Raw genomic sequence first — 20,068 nt, 5'->3', positions numbered from 1 at the left:
CAAAGATACCCTGATTTGTGAACAATGAATCCTTACAATGTGCAGATAGCAGCTTTTACTCAGCTCCTCTGAAACACTCTTAGGCATGAAGATCCTTTTCGAGCCCAATTACTTCCAGGCATCCACTCCAGCAGGTAATTGGTAGCAAGTAATTGGGCCTCTAGCACATGCCACAGGCTGAGGTAAGGCCCAAGCAGAAATTCTAAGCAGACATCCTCCACAAGCAAAGCCCAGGGGGAGAGTAAACACTCTGCAAATGTAACCCAACTATTTATTATCTCTCAAACCATTACACTGAAGAAGGACCTTGGAGCTTAGAGTACCTACAGAGCCTAGAAAAAGGTAAACAGAGTTCAGGCCAGTTACAGCCCAGCAGCAGACACCAATTACATTTAATTTGGGACACAAAAGCATAGGGGTCCCTACATATATATCCTTGTTGATAATTTTTTTCCCTGTAATCCTCACCAAGAACACACCAAGGCTGTGAGTGACAGAGTTAACAAAGAAGGACTTGCAGGTTTTGCGGCTATGGAGGCATCTGGGGATACCTGCTTTGTGTTGCTAGCAGTGGTTTAGGTAATTTGTTCTCACTTCAGGTTCAGTTTATAGTTGATTGACAGGTTTAATTTCATTTTAAATAGTTTGTTTGAACAAACTGTTTGAGACATCAGCTTTAAAGTTAGGTTGAAGGGTTAGTTTGCGGTTAAAGAATAAGCTCACTTTATAAAAAATAAGAATAAATGCACATCTTTTTGCAGGTAAATAAATGTGCATTTGTTAATTTTTGTTGCAGGAGCCTGGAAAGCATTGCACCAGCGATCAGCAGATTGCTGATGCCATGCAGGTATCCTGCACACTGTCAGTGTGTACATCCTTGATCTAAGCCAAACAAGTAAGTGCAATGAGATTCTTCCAAATAAATAGCTTCACTCTATAGAATCTTGTGCTCCATCAATGTGTAGAGTGGCCGCTCATAAAAATAGATCTAAAGCACCTTTGTTTAAAAGTATAATCTTCATCCCAGACTTAGCAATATACGGCTCCCCTGTATTTCTATCAATTGGCCATTACGTGCAATAATAATAAGAATCCATATGATGTAGTACTTCTTTAACCACTTTGCCGCTGCTCACTAGAGCTCTACTGCAGCAAAGTGGCTCTTGTAGGTCTGACGACGTAGACCTACGTCGGCAGACACTCCCCCTTCGCCGCCGGAGGCTCGCTCCCGCTGTATTCAGTCACAGCGGGAGTCGGGCCAGGGGAGGAGCAGCGGCGATCGCCGCTGCTCTTCCCCGATCGTCGGGGAATCGAGTCTGGAGATCCGCCCGCTTGTGTAAACAAAGCGGGCGGATCTCCTAAGTGACAGGCAGGGTCAGATTGCAGGGTTCAGCACTGTCCCTGTGTCACTCAGTCACCTCCCCCCACACATGTCAGTAAGCACCAGGCATACATTAACCCCTCCCTCTCCAATAAAATTAACCCCTTTCCTGCCAGTGTAATTTTTACAGTAACAGTGCATATTTATAGCACTGATTACTGTAGTAATGTCACTGGTACCCCCAAAAGTGTCAAAAATGTCAGTCAAGGGTCCGATCTGTCCGCCGCAATGTCGCAGTCCCCGCAAAAAAAATCGCAGATCGCTGTCATTACTCGTTAAAAAAAAAACCACCAAAAACGACAGAAATCTTTCCCTTAGTTAGTAAACGCAATAACTTTTGCGCAAACCAATCAAAATACGCTTATTGTGATTTTTTTTTACCAAAAATATGTAGTAGAAAACAAATTGGCCTGAAATGATAAAAAAATTTAGATTTTTACATTTGGGGGGGGGGGGGGGGGAATTTCATATAAAAGAATCTGAAAAATATTGTTATTTTTCAAAATTGTCACTCTTTTTTTGTTTATAGCGCAAAAAGTAAAAATTGCACAGGTGATCAAATACCACCAAAAGAAAGCTCTGTTTGTGGGAAAAAAGGACGTAAATTTTGTTTGGGTACGGGGTTGCATGACCGCGCAATTGTCAGTTAAAGTCGCACAGGGCAGAATCGCAAAAAGTGGCCCAGACGTAAGACAGCAAAATCCTCAGGTGGTAAAGTGGTTAAAAGGTTTTTTTAAAATATAGTATTAATATGATTATTGGGATTTAGCTCAACACTATATCTTCAGCTTTTGTATTGCATTGTGTATGTGGAGCCCTTAGTTAGGCTTCCCCAAGCTCCAGACATAAGCAGCAATCACATCTGTGGATGATATCCTCGCTCTTATTGCTGTCACCTACTCAAGTAGTATCACCACCCAGCGTGACAGTGCAGCTGTGACACAGAAAATACCCTCATACATGCATGGCAGAGAAATAGGAGCTAGACCAAGAAAGTGAAAGGGTAAACTTAACTTAACACCCACCCAAAATTATAACACTCAAGCAAAGTCTTAGCATTGTAATATAGTACATTATGAAGTACATAGTACATTATTATATTCTATATGATTATGATATAGTAGTGTCATTATGATACAGTACATTATGAAATACATTATTATATTCTATATTATTATGATATAGTGTCATTATGATATTGTACATTATGAAGATATATAGTATTCATAATGTTTTAGCATTATTAAGAAGAGGGAAATGTTGGCTCTGCCATAGAATGATTCAAAAGGTACAGTATATGTACGCATGCGTGTGTAGCGCACCTCTTAAGGAGCCACAAGTATAAGGGGATCGCCTTCTCTGCACAGCCAGGCACACCAAATTTTTACATTCACTCCAGAGTCAGAGAACAGTCTGTGACTTTGTTTTTTTTTTTTTTTTTTATTGAGGGTAATAAACTTGGATAGGGATCAGAGTTTATGGGATGCCCACTTGACTTCAGAACAAACTTCAGAACAAATGTCAGGGACTATGTACAGTCTATATACAGCTCCATTTTCTACCTCCAGCACACATTTTCTTGGTTTCCAGCTGTGTCACTCTAAGAAAGTATATGTATCAATAACCTCGCCACTCTCAGAAAACATAAACAAGAATGCCCCTCATAGTGTAGCAAGTCTTAACAAGTTTAACAAAGAAATAAAGAAAGCAGCTTACATCAAGCGTCCAAATTCCAAGTTGTAGCATATACAATCACAGGCAATCGTTGGTTTCCCCACCAACAAGATGGCCACCACGTCCCTCGTCTGCACATGCATCAGCCGTCAGCCAATCCTGACGCGTTTTGTCATACAATGACGTCATCATACAATGAGCCCCAGGCCCAATGTCACCCCCCTAGACTAGAGGGTGCCCTTCTAGGGCCTCTGACAGCCTCCTCAGCACTCCATCTCTATCTGCCACCCGACTGCCCCTGCTGGCATGACTCATGGCTATATATGAAGTGGCATGCTCCCTGTCAGCCCTTGCTGTGGATTGGCTGAGGTCCTCATAAATATTCCAAACAACTTCTCCTAGCCTCCACCCACTACATCTGGAAGCTTCTCCAAAATTCTAGAAAACAGAGTTAGGCACCAGAGATGCTGATTGCTGAATCATTCAGCCTCCCTGAGTTACTCAAACCTGATCCAGATTCAAGCCTTAGACTTGCGTTTTGAGGAGTAAGGTCCCAAAAAAACTTTGCTATAAAAATGATATTATTAAAAGGAGACAGCTGTTGTCTTTCAATGCAAGGTGACTGTAATAAAAATAAAGTTGTACTTTACAAAAACAGCAGGAAAATGTTCATTGGCAATCACTCTGCCTCTCCCTATTTGAAGCTAGCCTATTGAGATATTGAAAAAAAAGCAGTACATTCTAAAAGAAACAGATTATTTTTTGGATGGGCAAGTGTGAAAAGAATTTAAAGTTTATCTGCATTTTTTAATTGCTATTTTATATGTAACTCTGCCCCTTTAAGTAACTGACAAAATAAAGGTGTTCACAAGCTACATTCTGTTGTAAATATTACAAACAGGAGATTTCAATTCTGAAGTCCAAATGATTACAATAGAGCCTTGAAGAATTGATTATGCTGTTCACACAGATAGATGCTAAGGACAATTTATGGGAAAACTTCTACTCTGAATAACTGTCAAGAACCTTTGGCAACCACTGTATTGTCTGCCATTTAGCAACAATAGCAAATATCAAAAGTTGACAGGTCTGTGCTTTAGTGCTTTAGACATTTGGCCACATAAAATAAGAACATTTTACTCCACTTAAATATAAAGCTAAAAAACCTAGTCGCTGTTGCTTTCACAGGTGTTTGGCGGTTATTTTTTCAGCCTGTAAATGCACCTATATGTTAGTCTATTGTGTCTATACACATATAGGGGTTTATAGGCTCCAAAAAAAATACCAGCGGGTTCAGAAGAGAAGCTTTTGGCAAGAAATAATGCACAAATGCGCATAAGCACTTGTTAACGCTAGACGTGTTTTGGCGCATACGTGGGTATATGCATTTTAATGGCTAGAATAAATTATATTTTGCTCAATAGAATACATTATTGCCAAACGTGCAAACTCACATAAGCATGTGTGCAAAACGCAGCTTTTATCACATTTTATAAGCAGCTTTTTCCCACCAGGAGTAAAGGCGATTAGAGGAGCTGAACAAACGCTCAGTGTGGATGAGACCTAATGTTCCCTGTAATCCAATAGCAGCAAGACACCTAGAGTAAGCCTAGTAATCAAGATAGAGCCCCGTTCTTCATTGTGACTGAGAAAACACACTGCTTTTATGTCCGGGCTAAGAGGAGGTAGCTTGTAGAGATAACTGGTCTGGAACCTGATAAGGTAAATATTCCTAGGGTTAGTGTAAAGCCTGCCATACATGGATTGAAATTCATACAGTTCCGCAGGTTTCCATAGGTATTTTCAATCCATGTATCTATCAATCGACTTGTATACAACCGGCCTGTTGGGTTTTTTCAGAATGGTTTATGGCACCAGCAATAGCCACCAATGGCTCCCCGCTGTCAGAATACAATACAACAGCGGATGTAACGTGTAACATACTCCAGCAGTCCCCCTCTACACTCCAAATGACAGTGGGTGGGGGATCCTCTCCTGGCACCCACTGTCAATTTTCAAAACAGCGAGCACAGCCATGTCATTCATTCATAGGAAACTATGAATGAGAGAACTACAAGTCTGGTCTTCCACCGTGGCAGACATCATGTAGTTCTCAATGACCTGCAGAGGCGCTGATGAGCGTGCTCATATTTCATTCACAAGTTCTGCAGCTTTCAAACAGAACAGATCTACTGGTCAAGGGTACAATATTCTGCAAGCTCCTGCAGGAAAAAAAAAATGCATGTATTATTTTTCCCAAAAGGTTAATTTATCCTTTGTTTGCCTTGACTGAGCTGTATTGCTTTGAGCATTGTAGTAAAGAAAATGGTCAGAATATTGTATAGTTATCTGGCAGGGGTGTCTAGATTAGGAATCTATCTGAACAGAATTACACATCAATGGGTTATTCCCTTACTGCATTGTAATGCCATGTTACAATAGACTTGCAGACTGCTACCATGTTATAGCCTACTTTGTATAAGTAGAGTCCCTGCATGCTCTGCAAGTCAGACAGCAGTCCAACGCTTTAGCTTGCCCTATCCAATTCCTGCTTCACGTTGAAAATAAACCATTGGTGATCAACCTGCTGAAGAGATCTACCTGTTTAGCAGCCCTTTTCAGCAAATACACAAACTTATATACTGTATCATCATGTTTTTTATTGGAAGAAGGAGTCAGTCAAATCCTGTGACAAGGGAGTGGGGGGGCGTTGTCTGTGTCTACAGTCGCGCTGCTCGCGATTAGGCCCGCAGGTGTGCCACCAAAGGAAGCAGCTACCTATTGTGCCACAATGAAAAGAGGCAGAGCCAGGAGCACCAGCAGTGAACCTAAAAAGAGGAGGTTCGAGGCCGCTCTATGCAATACTATTGCACAGAGCAGCTAAGCATAAACCTGTCTGTTATTTTTTTTTCGGAAAATTATTTTTATTGATTTATAAAAACATACAAAACAAAAAAATTCAAAGAAAAACAAAAAAACACTTCATTTCGCACCGCAGGTGCGGCAACCTAACATGTCAACTAAAACATCCACCCTCCCCCCCGACCCCAGTGCAATACCCACAAAAATTCATACAAGCACATGCAAAAAACTATCCAGGAAAATTCCAACATGGCAGTGCCTCCCCCATATGGGCCTCCATCCAGGTCATTATGTCAACATCCCCTGCCCACTCCTCAATACCTTCTGTCTTCTGGGCATAGATTTTATTTTTATTTTCCCTTTAAACATCAGGGGACCTCAACTTCACCCCTCCAAGGTGACAACCACCAACCTGTCTGTTATTAAAAAAAACAACAACTTTCAATTACTAAAAACTATAGTAAGCTATATATATATATATATATATATATATATATATATATATATATAAGCTTTCTGAAGCTCTCAACACTTCCAACTAGTACCACTTCCTTGGAGAGGAAATTCCACATATTTGCTGCTCCAACAGTAAAGAATGCCTTAATCTAAAGTTTCTTCTAACCTCAAATCATGGGTGTGTGGCCTCTTAAAGAACTATAGCCAAAAGGTTTTTTTTTTTTTTTCATTTTGGATAGAGCAAGGGAGGGTTGTAACACCTGTGAGATTTTTTATATTTTTTGCCATCTGTGCCCATTGGGGAGATTTACCTTTACTTCCTGTCCTATGACCAAAACAGGAAGTGAGAGGAAATTCCTGCAAATTAAAGCAAAACTCCACCCAAAAGGGGAAGTTCCACTTTAAGGACTTGTTCCCCGCTCCTCTTAAACAATTGCCACTTTTGAAGAGTGGGGGGGAGCGGGTATCGGATTTTAACAGGTACCAACTTCCCACTTCCGTACAATGGAAGTTCTCCTTCCTTCCTCCCCCCTGCAGTCTTCTGGGACACTGGCAGGTCCCAGAAGACTGCATCCACCACTCACAATGCGCAGTGCAACTTGCACATGCGCAGAGGGAACACGGCTTTGAATCTGCAAGCTGTCACAGTCAGGTGCCCATAGTGACGATGCTGGCACCTGGGATCGAAGACAGTGAGTGAGACTGCTGGGGGGGGGGGGGGCTCACTGTTGGATCTTGGGACAGGTGAGTGGCTGTTTTTTTTTAAAGTCAGCAGCTACACCTTTTGTAGCTGGAAACATAAGGAAATTTTCCAACTGGAAGATTTCCCCTCCGTTACTGTTCTGGGGACAATCCAAAATTTGTGATTTTCTTTCACTTTCAATTAAAATGGTAAACAGGACAAATAGAGAGGGTGAATCTCCCTAACGGTGGTAGAGACAGCAATAAAAACCTAATAAGTGTTCTAATCCAAAAAAGGAAAAAATAAAGTTTTGCGTTTAGTTCCACTTTAAGGGACCTTACAGTAAACAGTTTATTACAATTACTGGAGTCACTTTTGAGGTAATCATATCCCCCTGAAGCTCCTCTTTTCCAGAATTAATAACTATTCTGTGTAATTGATTCTTATAGCTGAGGCCCACCATTCCCCCTATTTATTTTGTTGCCCTTCGCTGAACTCTAATTCAACACTGTTCTTCCTGAGGATTGATGGCCAAAACTGAACTGCCTATTCAAGATGAGGCAGAACCAGTGTTTTATAAAGTGGTAGAATTATTGATTATCTCTTCAATGTATGTTCTTTTTAATGCATGGCAGCTAGCTCTGTTAGCTATGGCTTTGCATTGTATGCTATTATTACGTCTGATCCTTTTCCTTCAATTCATCATCACATCAGATCCTTTTTCTCCCAGGGTCGCCCATCCTAATGTATATTTTTTTCGCAACCAAGTGCATATCTTTACATTTCTTATTATGGAACCTCATCTGCCATGTAGCTGCCCAACCAGCTATTTTGTCAAGAACTTTTCCTGGATCAATTGGTGTTAACAGCAAACACTGAAATTAACGTTGTTATAAATAAAGAAACTGAACAGCAATGGCCCCAAGACAGACCTCTTGGGCACACCACTCGCAATTTTAGGCTATTCAGAGAATGAGTCATTTATCACTACTCTCTGAACCCTTTCATGTAACCAGGTTCCTAGTCATGTCCATACCATTGCATCAGCTCCAACAGACCTTATTTTATAAAATTAACATTTATAAGGTACAGCATCAAATGCCTTAGCAAAATCTAGATAAATCATGTCCACTCTGCCATTCAATTTAGAATTATCGAGAGTGATACAGCTTAACTACAGTATAATTATACACATGAATTTGCTATGGGGGTATAGGATTATACATTTATTGGGATTGTGGTGAGCTTCAGGGGTGTGTTAAAATGTGTTAAAGTGCTTGTGTATAGTTTTCAACTTGAAATAAATAAATAAATAATGTTGCAAACGTGTACTATATGCCTATTTCACATAATTCTGCTATATCTATGATTCTTATATATGTAGTTAGCTTGTGTAGATATAGTTCCCAATACAGTTATATAGCATGCAACTGTGCTTCTTATAGGTGCTATTTTAAGGCCCCGCTGCGATCCGACTTCCCGGGGCGACCTCGGAGCGGCCGGCACAGACTTCATAATATTGAAGTCTATGACGGTCGCTCCGGGTCGCCCCAAAGAAGCTCCGGACCCTTTTTCTAAGTCGGAGCGACTTGTGTCGCTCCTATTAAAACGGGTCCGCAGCTTCTCTATGGAAGGCGACCTACGGCGACCAGTGTGAACGGGGACTAAAAGTGCTCGGTGCTTTTAGTGGTAATCCCAATATAAATATAAATATTGCTAGACAATTCATAAACAATGTATCAAATATGTGCAAATAGGCGAATAAACACATCCTAAAATGTCCTGCCAAAACAGTTATATGACATGAAACTGTGCTTCTTATAGGTGCTATTTGAAGGTGCTCAGTGCTTATAGTGATAATCCCAATAAAAATATAAATATAACTTGACAATACATAAAACAATGTATCAAATATGTGCAAATATGCAAATACACATATCCTAAAATGTCCAGTCCAAACAGTGCATATAACCAATCTTCAATAAAAAAGCTGCTTCAAATTGCTTGATATATATATAAAAAAACAATATTGTAAATAACAGTGAATAAGTGATTTGACTTCTTTTCCTCCACCTTGTGCCATGATTACACTTCTAGGTGTGCTAAATTCTCACCTCAATTTCGAGGGTAATACGCCTGTATTATGTATCTGGAAAGGTAATGGTTCCTTATCCTCCTCTGTTCCAGCGTGGTGTCTTGTTGGCAGCGGATCCTTCCAGGGGGATCCTATATATCTTCCCGATCTCGTATGATCACTTGGGGCTCCTTTAATGGTTTCCTTAGGGTACGGTCTCCTTACGTATATATGTCTCCTCCTTAGGGCTCATTAAAAGGATGGCCCCATCCTTTTAATGAGGAGGAGGAGGATAAGGAACCATTACCTTTCCAGATACATAATACAGGCGTATTACCCTCGAAATTGAGGTGAGAATTTAGCACACCTAGAAGTGTAATCACGGCACAAGGTGGAGGAAAAGAAGTCAAATCACTTATTCACTGTTATTTACAATATTGTTTATTTTATATATATATATATATATAAAACAATTTGAAGCAGCTTTTCTATTGAAGATTGGTTATATGCACTGTTTGGACTGGACATTTTAGGATATGTGTATTTGCATATTTGCACATATTTGATACATTGTTCTATGTATTGTCAAGTTATATTTATATTTTTATTGGGATTATCACTATAAGCACTGAGCACCTTCAAATAGCACCTATAAGAAGCAAAGTTTCATGTCATATAAGTGTTTTGACTGGACATTTTAGGATATGTGTATTCGCCTATTTGCACATATTTGATACATTGTTTATGAATTGTCTAGCAATATTTATATTTATATTGGGATTACCACTAAAAGCACCGAGCACCTTTAACCACTTGCCGACTGCCTAACGCCGATCTACGTCGGCAGTCAGCCCCTCACAGGCAAAGTGACGTAGGGCTACGTCACTAGCTTGTGAGGGTCTAGGGAGCGAGCGCGCGCCCCCGGAGGCGCGCTCCCGCTCCCGCGTGGTCACGGACCCCCCCGCGCGTGTGACCGGCGGACCCGATGTCCGCCGGTCACTCTGCGATCGGTGGGGGAGAGGGAGAAAGTCAGGCGGCTTGTGTAAACAAGCTGCCTGTCATTCTCCCCTGTGTATGAAGGATGATCATACGGTTTTACTTTGTAGAACCGTTGATCACTCTTCATACATCTGAAGCCACAGCCAATCACAGTAGAAAGCACGCCCCTAGGGACACACATAGCCCCTCCCTTTCAAAAAAAAGTTAACCCCTTCACTGCCAGTGTATTTTTACAGTAACAGTGCATATGTATAGCACTGATTACTGTAGAAATGTCACTGGTAACCCCAAAAGTGTCAAAAATGTCAGTCAAGGGTCCGATCTGTCTGCCGCAATGTCGCAGTACCGCAAAAAAAATCGCAGATCGCCGCCATTACGCGTTAAAAAAAAAAAAAAAATGACAAAAATCTTTCCCTTTGTTAGTAAACGCGATAACTTTTGCGCAAACCAATCAAAATACGCTTTTTGCGATTTTTTTACCAAACATAGGTAGCATAAAACAAATTGGCCGAAAATGTTAAAAAATTTTGATTTTTACATTTTTTTGGGGGGGAATTTCATATAAAAAAATTTGAAAAATATTGCTATTTTTGCAAAATTTACGCTCTTTTTTTGTTTATAGCGTGTGATCAAAAAATCGCACAGGTGATCAAATACCACCAAAAGAAAGCTCTGTTTGTGGGAAAAAAAGGACGCCAAATTCATTTAGATACAGCGTCGCACGACCGCGCAACTGTCCGTTAAAGTCACGCAGTGCCGAATCGCAAAATACCCCCTGGTCAGGAAGGGGGTAAAATCTTATGGGGCTTAAGTGGTTAAAATAGCACCTATAAGAAGCACATTTGCATGCTATATAACCGCATTTGGAACTATATCTACACAAGTTAACTACATATATAACTACATATATAAGAATCATAGATATAGCAGAATTATGTGAAATAGGCATATAGTATACTTTTGCAACATTATTTATTTATTTATTTCAAGTTGAAAACTATACACAAGCACTTTAACATGTTTTTACACACCCCTGAAGCGCACCACAACCCCCAATAAATTAATATCTACAACTGTTTTATAGTATCAGTCCCCGTGGTGCAGCATCAAGGTAACAAGCAGAATCCACAATAGCGCAAGAACCATACCACATATACACGTCGGTATCGGATTATAATAAAAAGTCCATAGGTCTAAAGATATCTGTGGCAGCTCCTCAATGAGTTTGAATTATTCTCTGCAATATATAAAGGTACCAGCACAGGGCTCCAACTAAGTGCAGTACATAGGAAAAGACTTTATTAAAAATCAAAAGTGGTAACTCTCAAGATGCATAAGGATAAGAGCATGTAATCCACCAGTGTGGTTTCTTGTTGAGCCCCAGTGTGTCATCATAGTTACATAGTTACAGTATATAGACAGTCAGGTTGAGAAAAGACACAAGTCCATTTAGTTTAACCAATAAAAGGACAAAAACCAGCAAAGCAGGATCCAATTTGCTCCAGCAGGAGAAAAAAATCCTTCCTGATCCCCGAGAGGCAATCGGATATTCCCTGGATCTACTTTACCTATAAATGTTAGCCTCCGGTTATTTTATATACATTTAGGAATGAATCGAGGCATTTTTTTAAAGCAATCTACTGAGCTGAGCTGACCAGAACCACCTCTGGAGGAAGTCTATTCCACATTTTCACAGCTCTTACAGCTGTAGCACTGTCCCCATAGGGCTTGCTGTGTGATGACTTTTTGGTTCTCTGTCTGATTACCTGCAGGCAGTCACTATGGGATTTTTCACACATCCATTCTTACTCCCAGGTGCTCGTTACTCAATAAAGAGTCCAGAGGATTTGGTTTTATATTTATTGTGGAACTTGGATGGCAGAAGAGAATAGTGGGATACTCCAACTTGAACTATTCACACTAGATAAGGATAACTCTCACTTGACCTCACTAAGTTATTTGTGGAAGCAAACACACTGCTTTGACCATAATGCAACTTGTATGGAAGAATTAAGTCCTCTTGCTCTCTATAGCAGTAAACTTGATGCAACTACATTATCTTCAGGACACTCTCTAGCATCACCTTGACTGACACCTGTCCACTGACTCTTCTAGCAGAAGGTGGGGTCATCACAGGACAGGCCCCACAACACAGATCTGTACTCACTGTAGGCAGAATCAGATCCTTTCCAGTGTCTCCCTTCCAGTCAGTTCTGCAGGATCTCTGATTCAGCTTCTCTCTGACTCTCAGGCCCTCAGGTCGACTACCTTAGATTGCATGGCAGCTTCTACAGAGGAGGGGCAGCTGCCCTCACCCTCTGGGACCCCACTCTCCAGCTGAAAGACCCAGAGCACATGTGCCCTTGACATTTATACAGTAACTCAGCATGCACTGATGCACTTTCCTCTGCCAATCACCAGGGCTGTAGTAAACGTCTGTGCACTCATTTGTCAGGTTTCCTCCCACTGTCCAAAATGCCAGTGTGAAACACTTCAGACAAGCTGAGCTGCACCTGAGCACCAATGAGCAGACTTCACTAACAGATCCTGCTCTCTGGTAGACAGAGAGCAATATAAATTCACCTGGCAATCTCTCTGGTAACCAGAAGGAGCCAAAACTATACTCTCTCTTCTAGCACCTACCTAGGCAGGTGCTACACTTGGAAGAAACTTTCCATATTTGGAGGTTAAATCTCTTTTCCTCCATACATAAAGCATGCCCCCTTCTCCTCTGTGATGACCTTAAAGTGAATAACTCAACACCAAGTTCACTATATGAACCACTTACTGTATGTATTTGTATATGTTGATCATATCCCCCCTCAATCTCCCCTTCTCAAGAGAGAATAAATTCAGCTCTTTCTTAAGAAGACAGAAAGTAGATGCCGCTGTCAGGAGCTGTGGAGGACACCAGAAACAAAACTGGAAATCTTAGAGCCACACTTAAAAGCATTGACTGCTCAAGATCAGAAGTGAGGTCACTCCGCTTGCTCATCTGTGGGCCTGGGATCAATATGGTGGGTGCCAGTGGGTGGAGGGGGACGAGAGTGGATACACGTCTGCTCTCCTCCCCTTATTGCTGTGACCCGGAAAGTGACATGTATGACATCACTTCCGGGTCACCTGTCACTTTCCCTGGCTAGCATACCCGGGAAAGTGTGTATTGCAATGCATCCAGTGGAGCCCAGAGGAGACATTCAGGGTCTAAAAGAAGTTTCAATAAAGAGAACCTGTCACCTAAAAATCATCACATAAGGGACTTTTTGTCCCATGTGATGAAAAAAAAAAATTAATAAAAAGAATAAAGTTACAACCAATCACAAACCCCCCCCCCCCCCAAAAAAAATGTTGAGGCTGCCCACCCCTACATATACTCACATACAAACATAAAAACATGCGACGGGGTGCCTATGCTTGAAAACGCTGATTGCAATATACATGTTACATATTGCCGCACACGCTGGAGTGAGAGCAATAATTCTAGCACAAGACCTCCTCTGTAACACTAAACTGATGACCTATAGGGGGCTTTTGAAGTGTTGCCTATAGAAAATAAAAGGTCCTAAAGTTTGTTGCCATTTCACAGGCGCACGCAAATTTAAGGTTTGACATGTTGGGTATCTATTTACTCTCTTTTTTATTTTACCAAAAATGTGGGTAATTTTTGGCATTTGTTTGCCCTTAATACCACTATTTTATTCTCTAGGCTAGGGTGTCTGCTTTCAGAAAATATATAATGTTTGGGGGTTTATGTAATCTTCAGGCTTAAAATTATTTTTTTAACATGAGTGCAAAAACGCAAAAAACGGCTATGGCAGCTAAAAGGTTAAAGTGGTAGTAAACTCAGGTTTTTGACTTGTACCTACAGGAAAGCCTATAATAAGGCTTATCTATAGGTACAGTGAATACCTCCTAAACTTGCACTGTTTAGGAGATATTCACACTGAATACAGGCAGTGACATCACTGGTGCTCGTGCCCTAGCCAAGGGTATCGATCCCAGATCTCTCCATAAAGAGGACCTGTCATAGCCCATGCTATCACATGTTCATCCCTTGTGACAACATAAAAAATTGTAAAAAAAAAATAAATAGAAAGCAAGTGTAAACAAATGTAAACAAAATAAATAATAATAAAAAAAAGCGCCCTGTGCTCATGCTCAAAGGTTAACACAAATGGTGATCACCCTACTAATGCGAAGTAGCGCCATGAACATCATAGCGAAAGCAGTAGTTCTAGCACCAGACCTCCTACGTAACTCGAAACTCATAACCTACAGGCTTTTAAAGCGTTGCCTATGGACATTTTTACATATCGTAGTTTGTTGCCATTCCATGGGCGTACACAATTTTAATGCGTGACATGTTTTTTATCTTTTTACTCTGTGTAACATAATCTTTTACATTTTAAAACAAAATTTGGGTATTATATTGTGTTTGCGTGCACTATAATTCATTAAATTGTATTTTTTCCAAAAATTTAGTGTTTGAAAAACCGCTGCACAAACACCGTGTGACATAAAAAACTGCAACTACCAACATGCCATGCCTTCGCTTTGAGAAAATATATAATGTTTGGGGGTTCCAAGTAATTATCTAGTAAAAAAAATGCTGATTTTTTACATTTATGAGAGAAGTGTCAGAATTAACCTGGGCAGCTAGTGGTTAAAGTAGAACCACAATTTTTTTTTTTTAATTTGGATAGAGTAAGGGAGAGGTATAATGCCTATCTGTATTTTTCTGACATCTCTGTCTCATTGGGGAGATTTCCCCTCACGTTCTGTCCCATAGCCAAAACAGTAAGTAAGGGAGTCCCTCCAAAAGAAATCCCTAGTTGTCACCAGAACTAGTGTCCCCTTTGAAAGATTTCCCATCTGTTGAACTGTGGAAAGCAATCCACCACAGATTGCTCTTCAAAAACTGTTGCAGTTTAAACTTAGCCTAAGATAGGTTTAAATCGAAATTAGTGGCAACTGCACCACTGTTTTCCTTTAACTTCTGATAGCGAAAATGCTGAGTGACATTCATGCCGTAACTGGAAATGTGGAAGGAGCTGTAGAGGTATAAAGAGTAACGTATTTATTACTATTGTATTTGCTCTTTTTATTTTGTATTTATTTTTGTTGTTTTTGTTTCTATACAAAACAATACAGCAATTTCACAGATTGCTTGTAGTCTATCCAAAAAAAGAAAACTATGCCTCCCACTGTTTTGAAAACCTTCTCTAATCATTTTTTCTACATCACAAGCAAGAAACATCAGGGTTTGTAATTCACCTTCCTGTACAGATAATGAATGGTGGTCTGAGGTGATCATTTGCATGTAGAGAAGTGTCACATAGTGAAGTTGCCTGGGGGTATTAAAATCATGCCTGGATGTCCACATATTCATGCCATTGCAGGGCACAGAATAGACAGCTGCTGTCTAACTCACCCTGTGCACCGCCTTTTAGTGCCAAACTAAGCTGAGTTATAAATGCTTAAATTATGTTTTTTTTTGCAGCAAACCATTATACATTTATTTAAATTGTGTGTAATTTTTATTTTTTTTATTTTTTATTTTTTTAAATGTTGTGCTACAAGATTGGTCTAACTGAGTGAAAACTAATAAAAAGGCATAATATGGTAAAAAGAAAATGCATGAAATATAGGTAATGGATGAAGGAAAGAAATGTTTTTTTTAAGAATTAATAAGGGATAACATGGTGGTTAATAAAAAAGCTAAATAGGAGCATATTGCATTATTTCTTTTTAACAATTACATGTTTTCAAGAACGTATTTCATGTCCCTCAAAGTATAATTCAATTTTATTTTCGTGTAATCATTAGCCAAAATAATTTGTAGTAATATTGTCACAATGTATTGATAAATAAAGCCCAAAAGTCCTGTTAGCAGGCTCCATTCTTTTATAAACTACTATATTGTAGAACTGCTCAAACAAATCAAAAAATACAATAATTTTATCTATCTTTCTTTTTAACCAACTACTTATCTTTCTACACGTTGTATCTATCTTTATAATTAATGTCATTAGCAGCAATAGATTTTTTATTTTATTTTACACATTTTCTTATGACTGCTTTCGAGATCTTCATGCTGTCTTCTTTCTCCTTAATTTGAGAACTTCAGTGACTTATATAACATGAAATTGGGATAATGTTCACATGAGCCTTAATTGGCTTATAGTGGAAGTGGGGAAGTGGAGGAAAAGGTGTGCTTTAAAAAAAAAAAATGTCAATTGTCATGCTGCTTTGACATGCTAAGAAAATGTTTATAAAATCATCAGATTTCTGTAGTTTTTTTTAAATTTAATTTTCAGTCGGGAAATGTAGTTTTTAGAACGTGTTGATTAGGTCCTTGAGAAACTAATGATAGCATGAATCCAGGAGACTACCTGCAAGTGCATGATAATTGCAATTCACTGTGAAGAGATATTTTTTCCTGCAGTCATTGGGATAAAAGTCAAGTTGGCTTTATTACTCAGCCATCTCTGACTGGTTTTCAGATGGCTAGAGGTGAAGGTTTTTTTTTCTTCTACAATGTGCTTTGATAACAGAATTTAACCCTTATGCCTTGATATGTAAAGTCCTTATCAGCTATCCCCCTTTGTGTCTTTTACCAGGAATGTTTGATAATTGCTCTCATGTGGTGAGTGACCGTGGTTGGTCTATTGGTATACGTCCTGCTGTGTTCGGGTCAAAAAAAGATGCACGTTTCTACTTCTCACTCCGAACTGACCGTTCTCCAAGTGCTACTACCTTGCTGTCTCCACAAAGCTACAATGCTGGAACTTGGACTCATCTTGCTGCTAGCTATGATGGGCAACAAATGTCACTCTATGTGGATGGAGTACAAGTTGCAAGCGCAAAAAATCAACGAGGTCCCCTTCATAGTGCTTATATATCTTTATGCAGATCCCTCTTGGTTGGTGGAGACAACTCAGAGACTGGTAACCACTATCGAGGCCATCTCTTCACCCTCCATCTGTGGAACGAGGTTAGGACTCAGAAACAGCTGAGATTTGAATTCATGAGGAGAATTTATCAGACCTCACTAGGAGTACAGAGTTACTCATTATTGTCCAGGAATATATGGAATATATACAGAGATGGGGTGTATCCAGAAGTTGTACCAGGGCTTGTGCCAGTGAAGGGTATGATCTCCTCCATCTTATTCATTCCTTGTGGGAAAACATTATGTGATTTGCCAGATGTGGCTGCTGGATATAGCAGGCCTGAGGTAAAATGGGAAAAGAAAATCCATTACCGGGTGGTTAATCTGTGTGAAAATGATGGTTCCAGGCCTTTGGTTAATGCTGAACAAATACAGAGACAACATGAGGCTTTATCAGAAGCTTATAGCCCACATGGCATTCACTGGCAGCTAAACATAGTGGAGGTCCATAACTCTAGCTTACGGAATCGAGTAGTGCTTCCTGGTTGTGAGCCAGGGAAAGTTGGCAATGATCAGTGTGATCCTGAATGTAAGCATCTACTTACTGGCTATGATGGTGGTGATTGTGAGTTCTTCAGACCTTGCAGTTCCAGGAAGAAAGGTGATGGAATATGTCACCTTGAATGCAACACCGCAAGAGATGATTATGATGATGGAGACTGTTGTTTAACCAAAGGACCTGGCAATCCTAGCAAGACTTGCTTTGATCCTGATGCAAAGGGGAGGTAAGGATGTATAAAAATTATTACATAAATATTAAAATTGTGCATATTAGTTTTTGTATAGCTGTCGGTACATAAAATTGTGCTATTATTTCACTATATTGGTTTATAATCTTGTTAATTATTTTGTATTTCATTTATCGGTAACCCATGTTATCAGTTTTGCTATATTATTATGCATATATTTTACCCCCACCATGGTCAATTCGAATTATTCAGGAAAGTCAAAAAGTGAACCTGTGGAGAAAATATTTCTCAAAGATCACAGCACAGGCATCCAATACATTAGTTTTTCCCTAAGCATGGTGGCAGTGGCCCCTACCCCTTCCCCCCACCCCAGTACTCCTTCTCTATTCCTTGGCATTGGGTCCATTGTATAGTGGCGACACCTGTACACTTGTTATTGCTCTGGTCTGGTCTGCTCCCTCACAGTATGCACCCATTAGGGGTGAGGGTTTGGACGATAAAATTTATCCAGCAAGACCCTCTCTGAGGAAGTCATTATGGCATGTAGTTCCTGTAAATGGATTTTGGGTTCTATGGATTACTCTCTTCAATTCACAGGACGACCTAAAAGGTATTCCCATGTTAAAGTGTACCTATACAGTTGCAATGTATTCACCATTTTCACCCAATTTACTGATTGAATTTATTGCAGAGTTGACAATGTTTTGTATTAATGTCCTGTTACCTCTGACTTGACTTAATGTTATCCTATGTCAATGGATCTACTGTTGTATGTTTATACCTTCTTTTTTCACAGCACAGCACAGGCACAGAAGTTCCTCTGCTTAGCTTTATATAAACAGAAAACACAAAGACTGAAGTATTTATACCAATCTCAATATCATTTATGAACAAGTTAAACATGCTTGTTCCCAGGACAGAGCCTTGGGGTACCCCATTTACAATTTCAGACCGTTTAGAAGGTAAAACGCATATCTTCTGAATGGTCTGACGTTTTAGGTGGGGTACCCCAAGGCTCTGTCCTTGGAAAAATCTCTTTAACTTGTTCATAAATTATATTCAGGTTGGTACAGATAGTTCAATCTCTGTGTCTTACTGTTGATATAGCAACTTTACAAAAAGACCTCAATTAAATAAAGGGTGGACAACTACATGGCAAATAGGGTTTAATATTGAAAAATGTAAAGTAAAGCACATATGGGCAAAAAATAATACTGCGGGTTACTCACTGGGGGGGGGGGGAAGATCTGGGGTCCTAGTAGATCACATGTTTAGCAATAGCATACAATGCCAAGCTTCAGTAAACAAGGCTAGCAGACTATTAGCATGCATTAAAAAGGGTATCTACTCAAGAGATAAAACTATAATTCTACCACTTTACAAAACTCTGGTTCAGCCACATCTTGATAATGCCATCCAGTTTTGGTAACCAGTCCTCCAGAAGGATGTGTTGGATCTGGAGAGAGTCCAGAGAAGGGCAACAAAGCTAATAAACGGGTTAGAGAACCTCAGTTATCAGGGATGACTGTAAACATTCAACCTTTTCTCCCTGGAGAAGAGACACTTGAGAGGAGATATGATGACAATATACACATATCTAAATAGTGATTCTAGCATAGGGACAAAACTCATTGAAGTTGGACGAGAAGCTGTTTAACCTTAAACTGCATTAGGAGTTCTTTACTGTTAGAGCAGTAGGAATGTAGAACCTCCTTCCACAGTTGGTGGTGTCAGCTGGAAGTGTCGATAATTTCAAAGAACTTATAGATGAGAATTTTAACCACTTCAATACAGTGCACTTTGACCCCCTTCCAGCCCAGGCTAATTTTCAGCTTTCAGTGCTGTCACACTTTGAATGACAATTGCGCGGTCATGCTACCTGTACCCATATGACATTTTTATCATTTTTTTCACACAAATAGAGCTTTCTTTTTGGTGGTATTTAATCACTGCTGGGTTTTTTATTTCTTACAAAAAAAAAAAGAAAAAAGACAGAATTAAAAAAAAAAAATGTTTTTCTCATTTTCTGTGAGTAAACTTTGAAAATAAGTAATTCTTCTCCTTCACTGATGTGCGATGATGAGGCGGCACTGATGGGCACTGATAGGCTGCACTTATGGGCACTAATGAGGTGGCACTTATGGGTACTGATAAGGTGGCACTAATGAGGAGGTACTAATATGCAGCACTGATGGGCACTGCTAGAAGGCACTGATAGGCGGCCCTGACGAGCACTGATAGGCAGCACTGATGAGCACTGTTAGGCGGCACTGATGGGCACTTAAAGGTGGCACTGATG

The 20,068-nt window shown here is 39.9% G+C and overlaps 1 protein-coding gene across 1 annotated transcript in view; it reads left to right on the top strand.

The window, feature by feature from the left end:
- Positions 1 to 20,068, top strand: part of PAPPA2 (pappalysin 2) — a 293,674-nt gene that overhangs the window by 54,989 nt on the left and 218,617 nt on the right. The window contains exon 2 of the mRNA XM_082266022.1: positions 16,749 to 17,805. Within this exon, the coding sequence (XP_082122148.1) occupies positions 16,749 to 17,805 (1,057 nt within the window). The remainder of the gene's footprint in view (positions 1 to 16,748; positions 17,806 to 20,068) is intronic.

This window comes from Pelophylax lessonae (genome assembly GCF_965119305.1).
Source record: "Pelophylax lessonae genome assembly, chromosome: 8".
Classification (NCBI taxonomy): Eukaryota; Metazoa; Chordata; class Amphibia; order Anura; family Ranidae; genus Pelophylax; species Pelophylax lessonae.
This window is presented reverse-complemented; position numbering and strand designations above follow the sequence as displayed.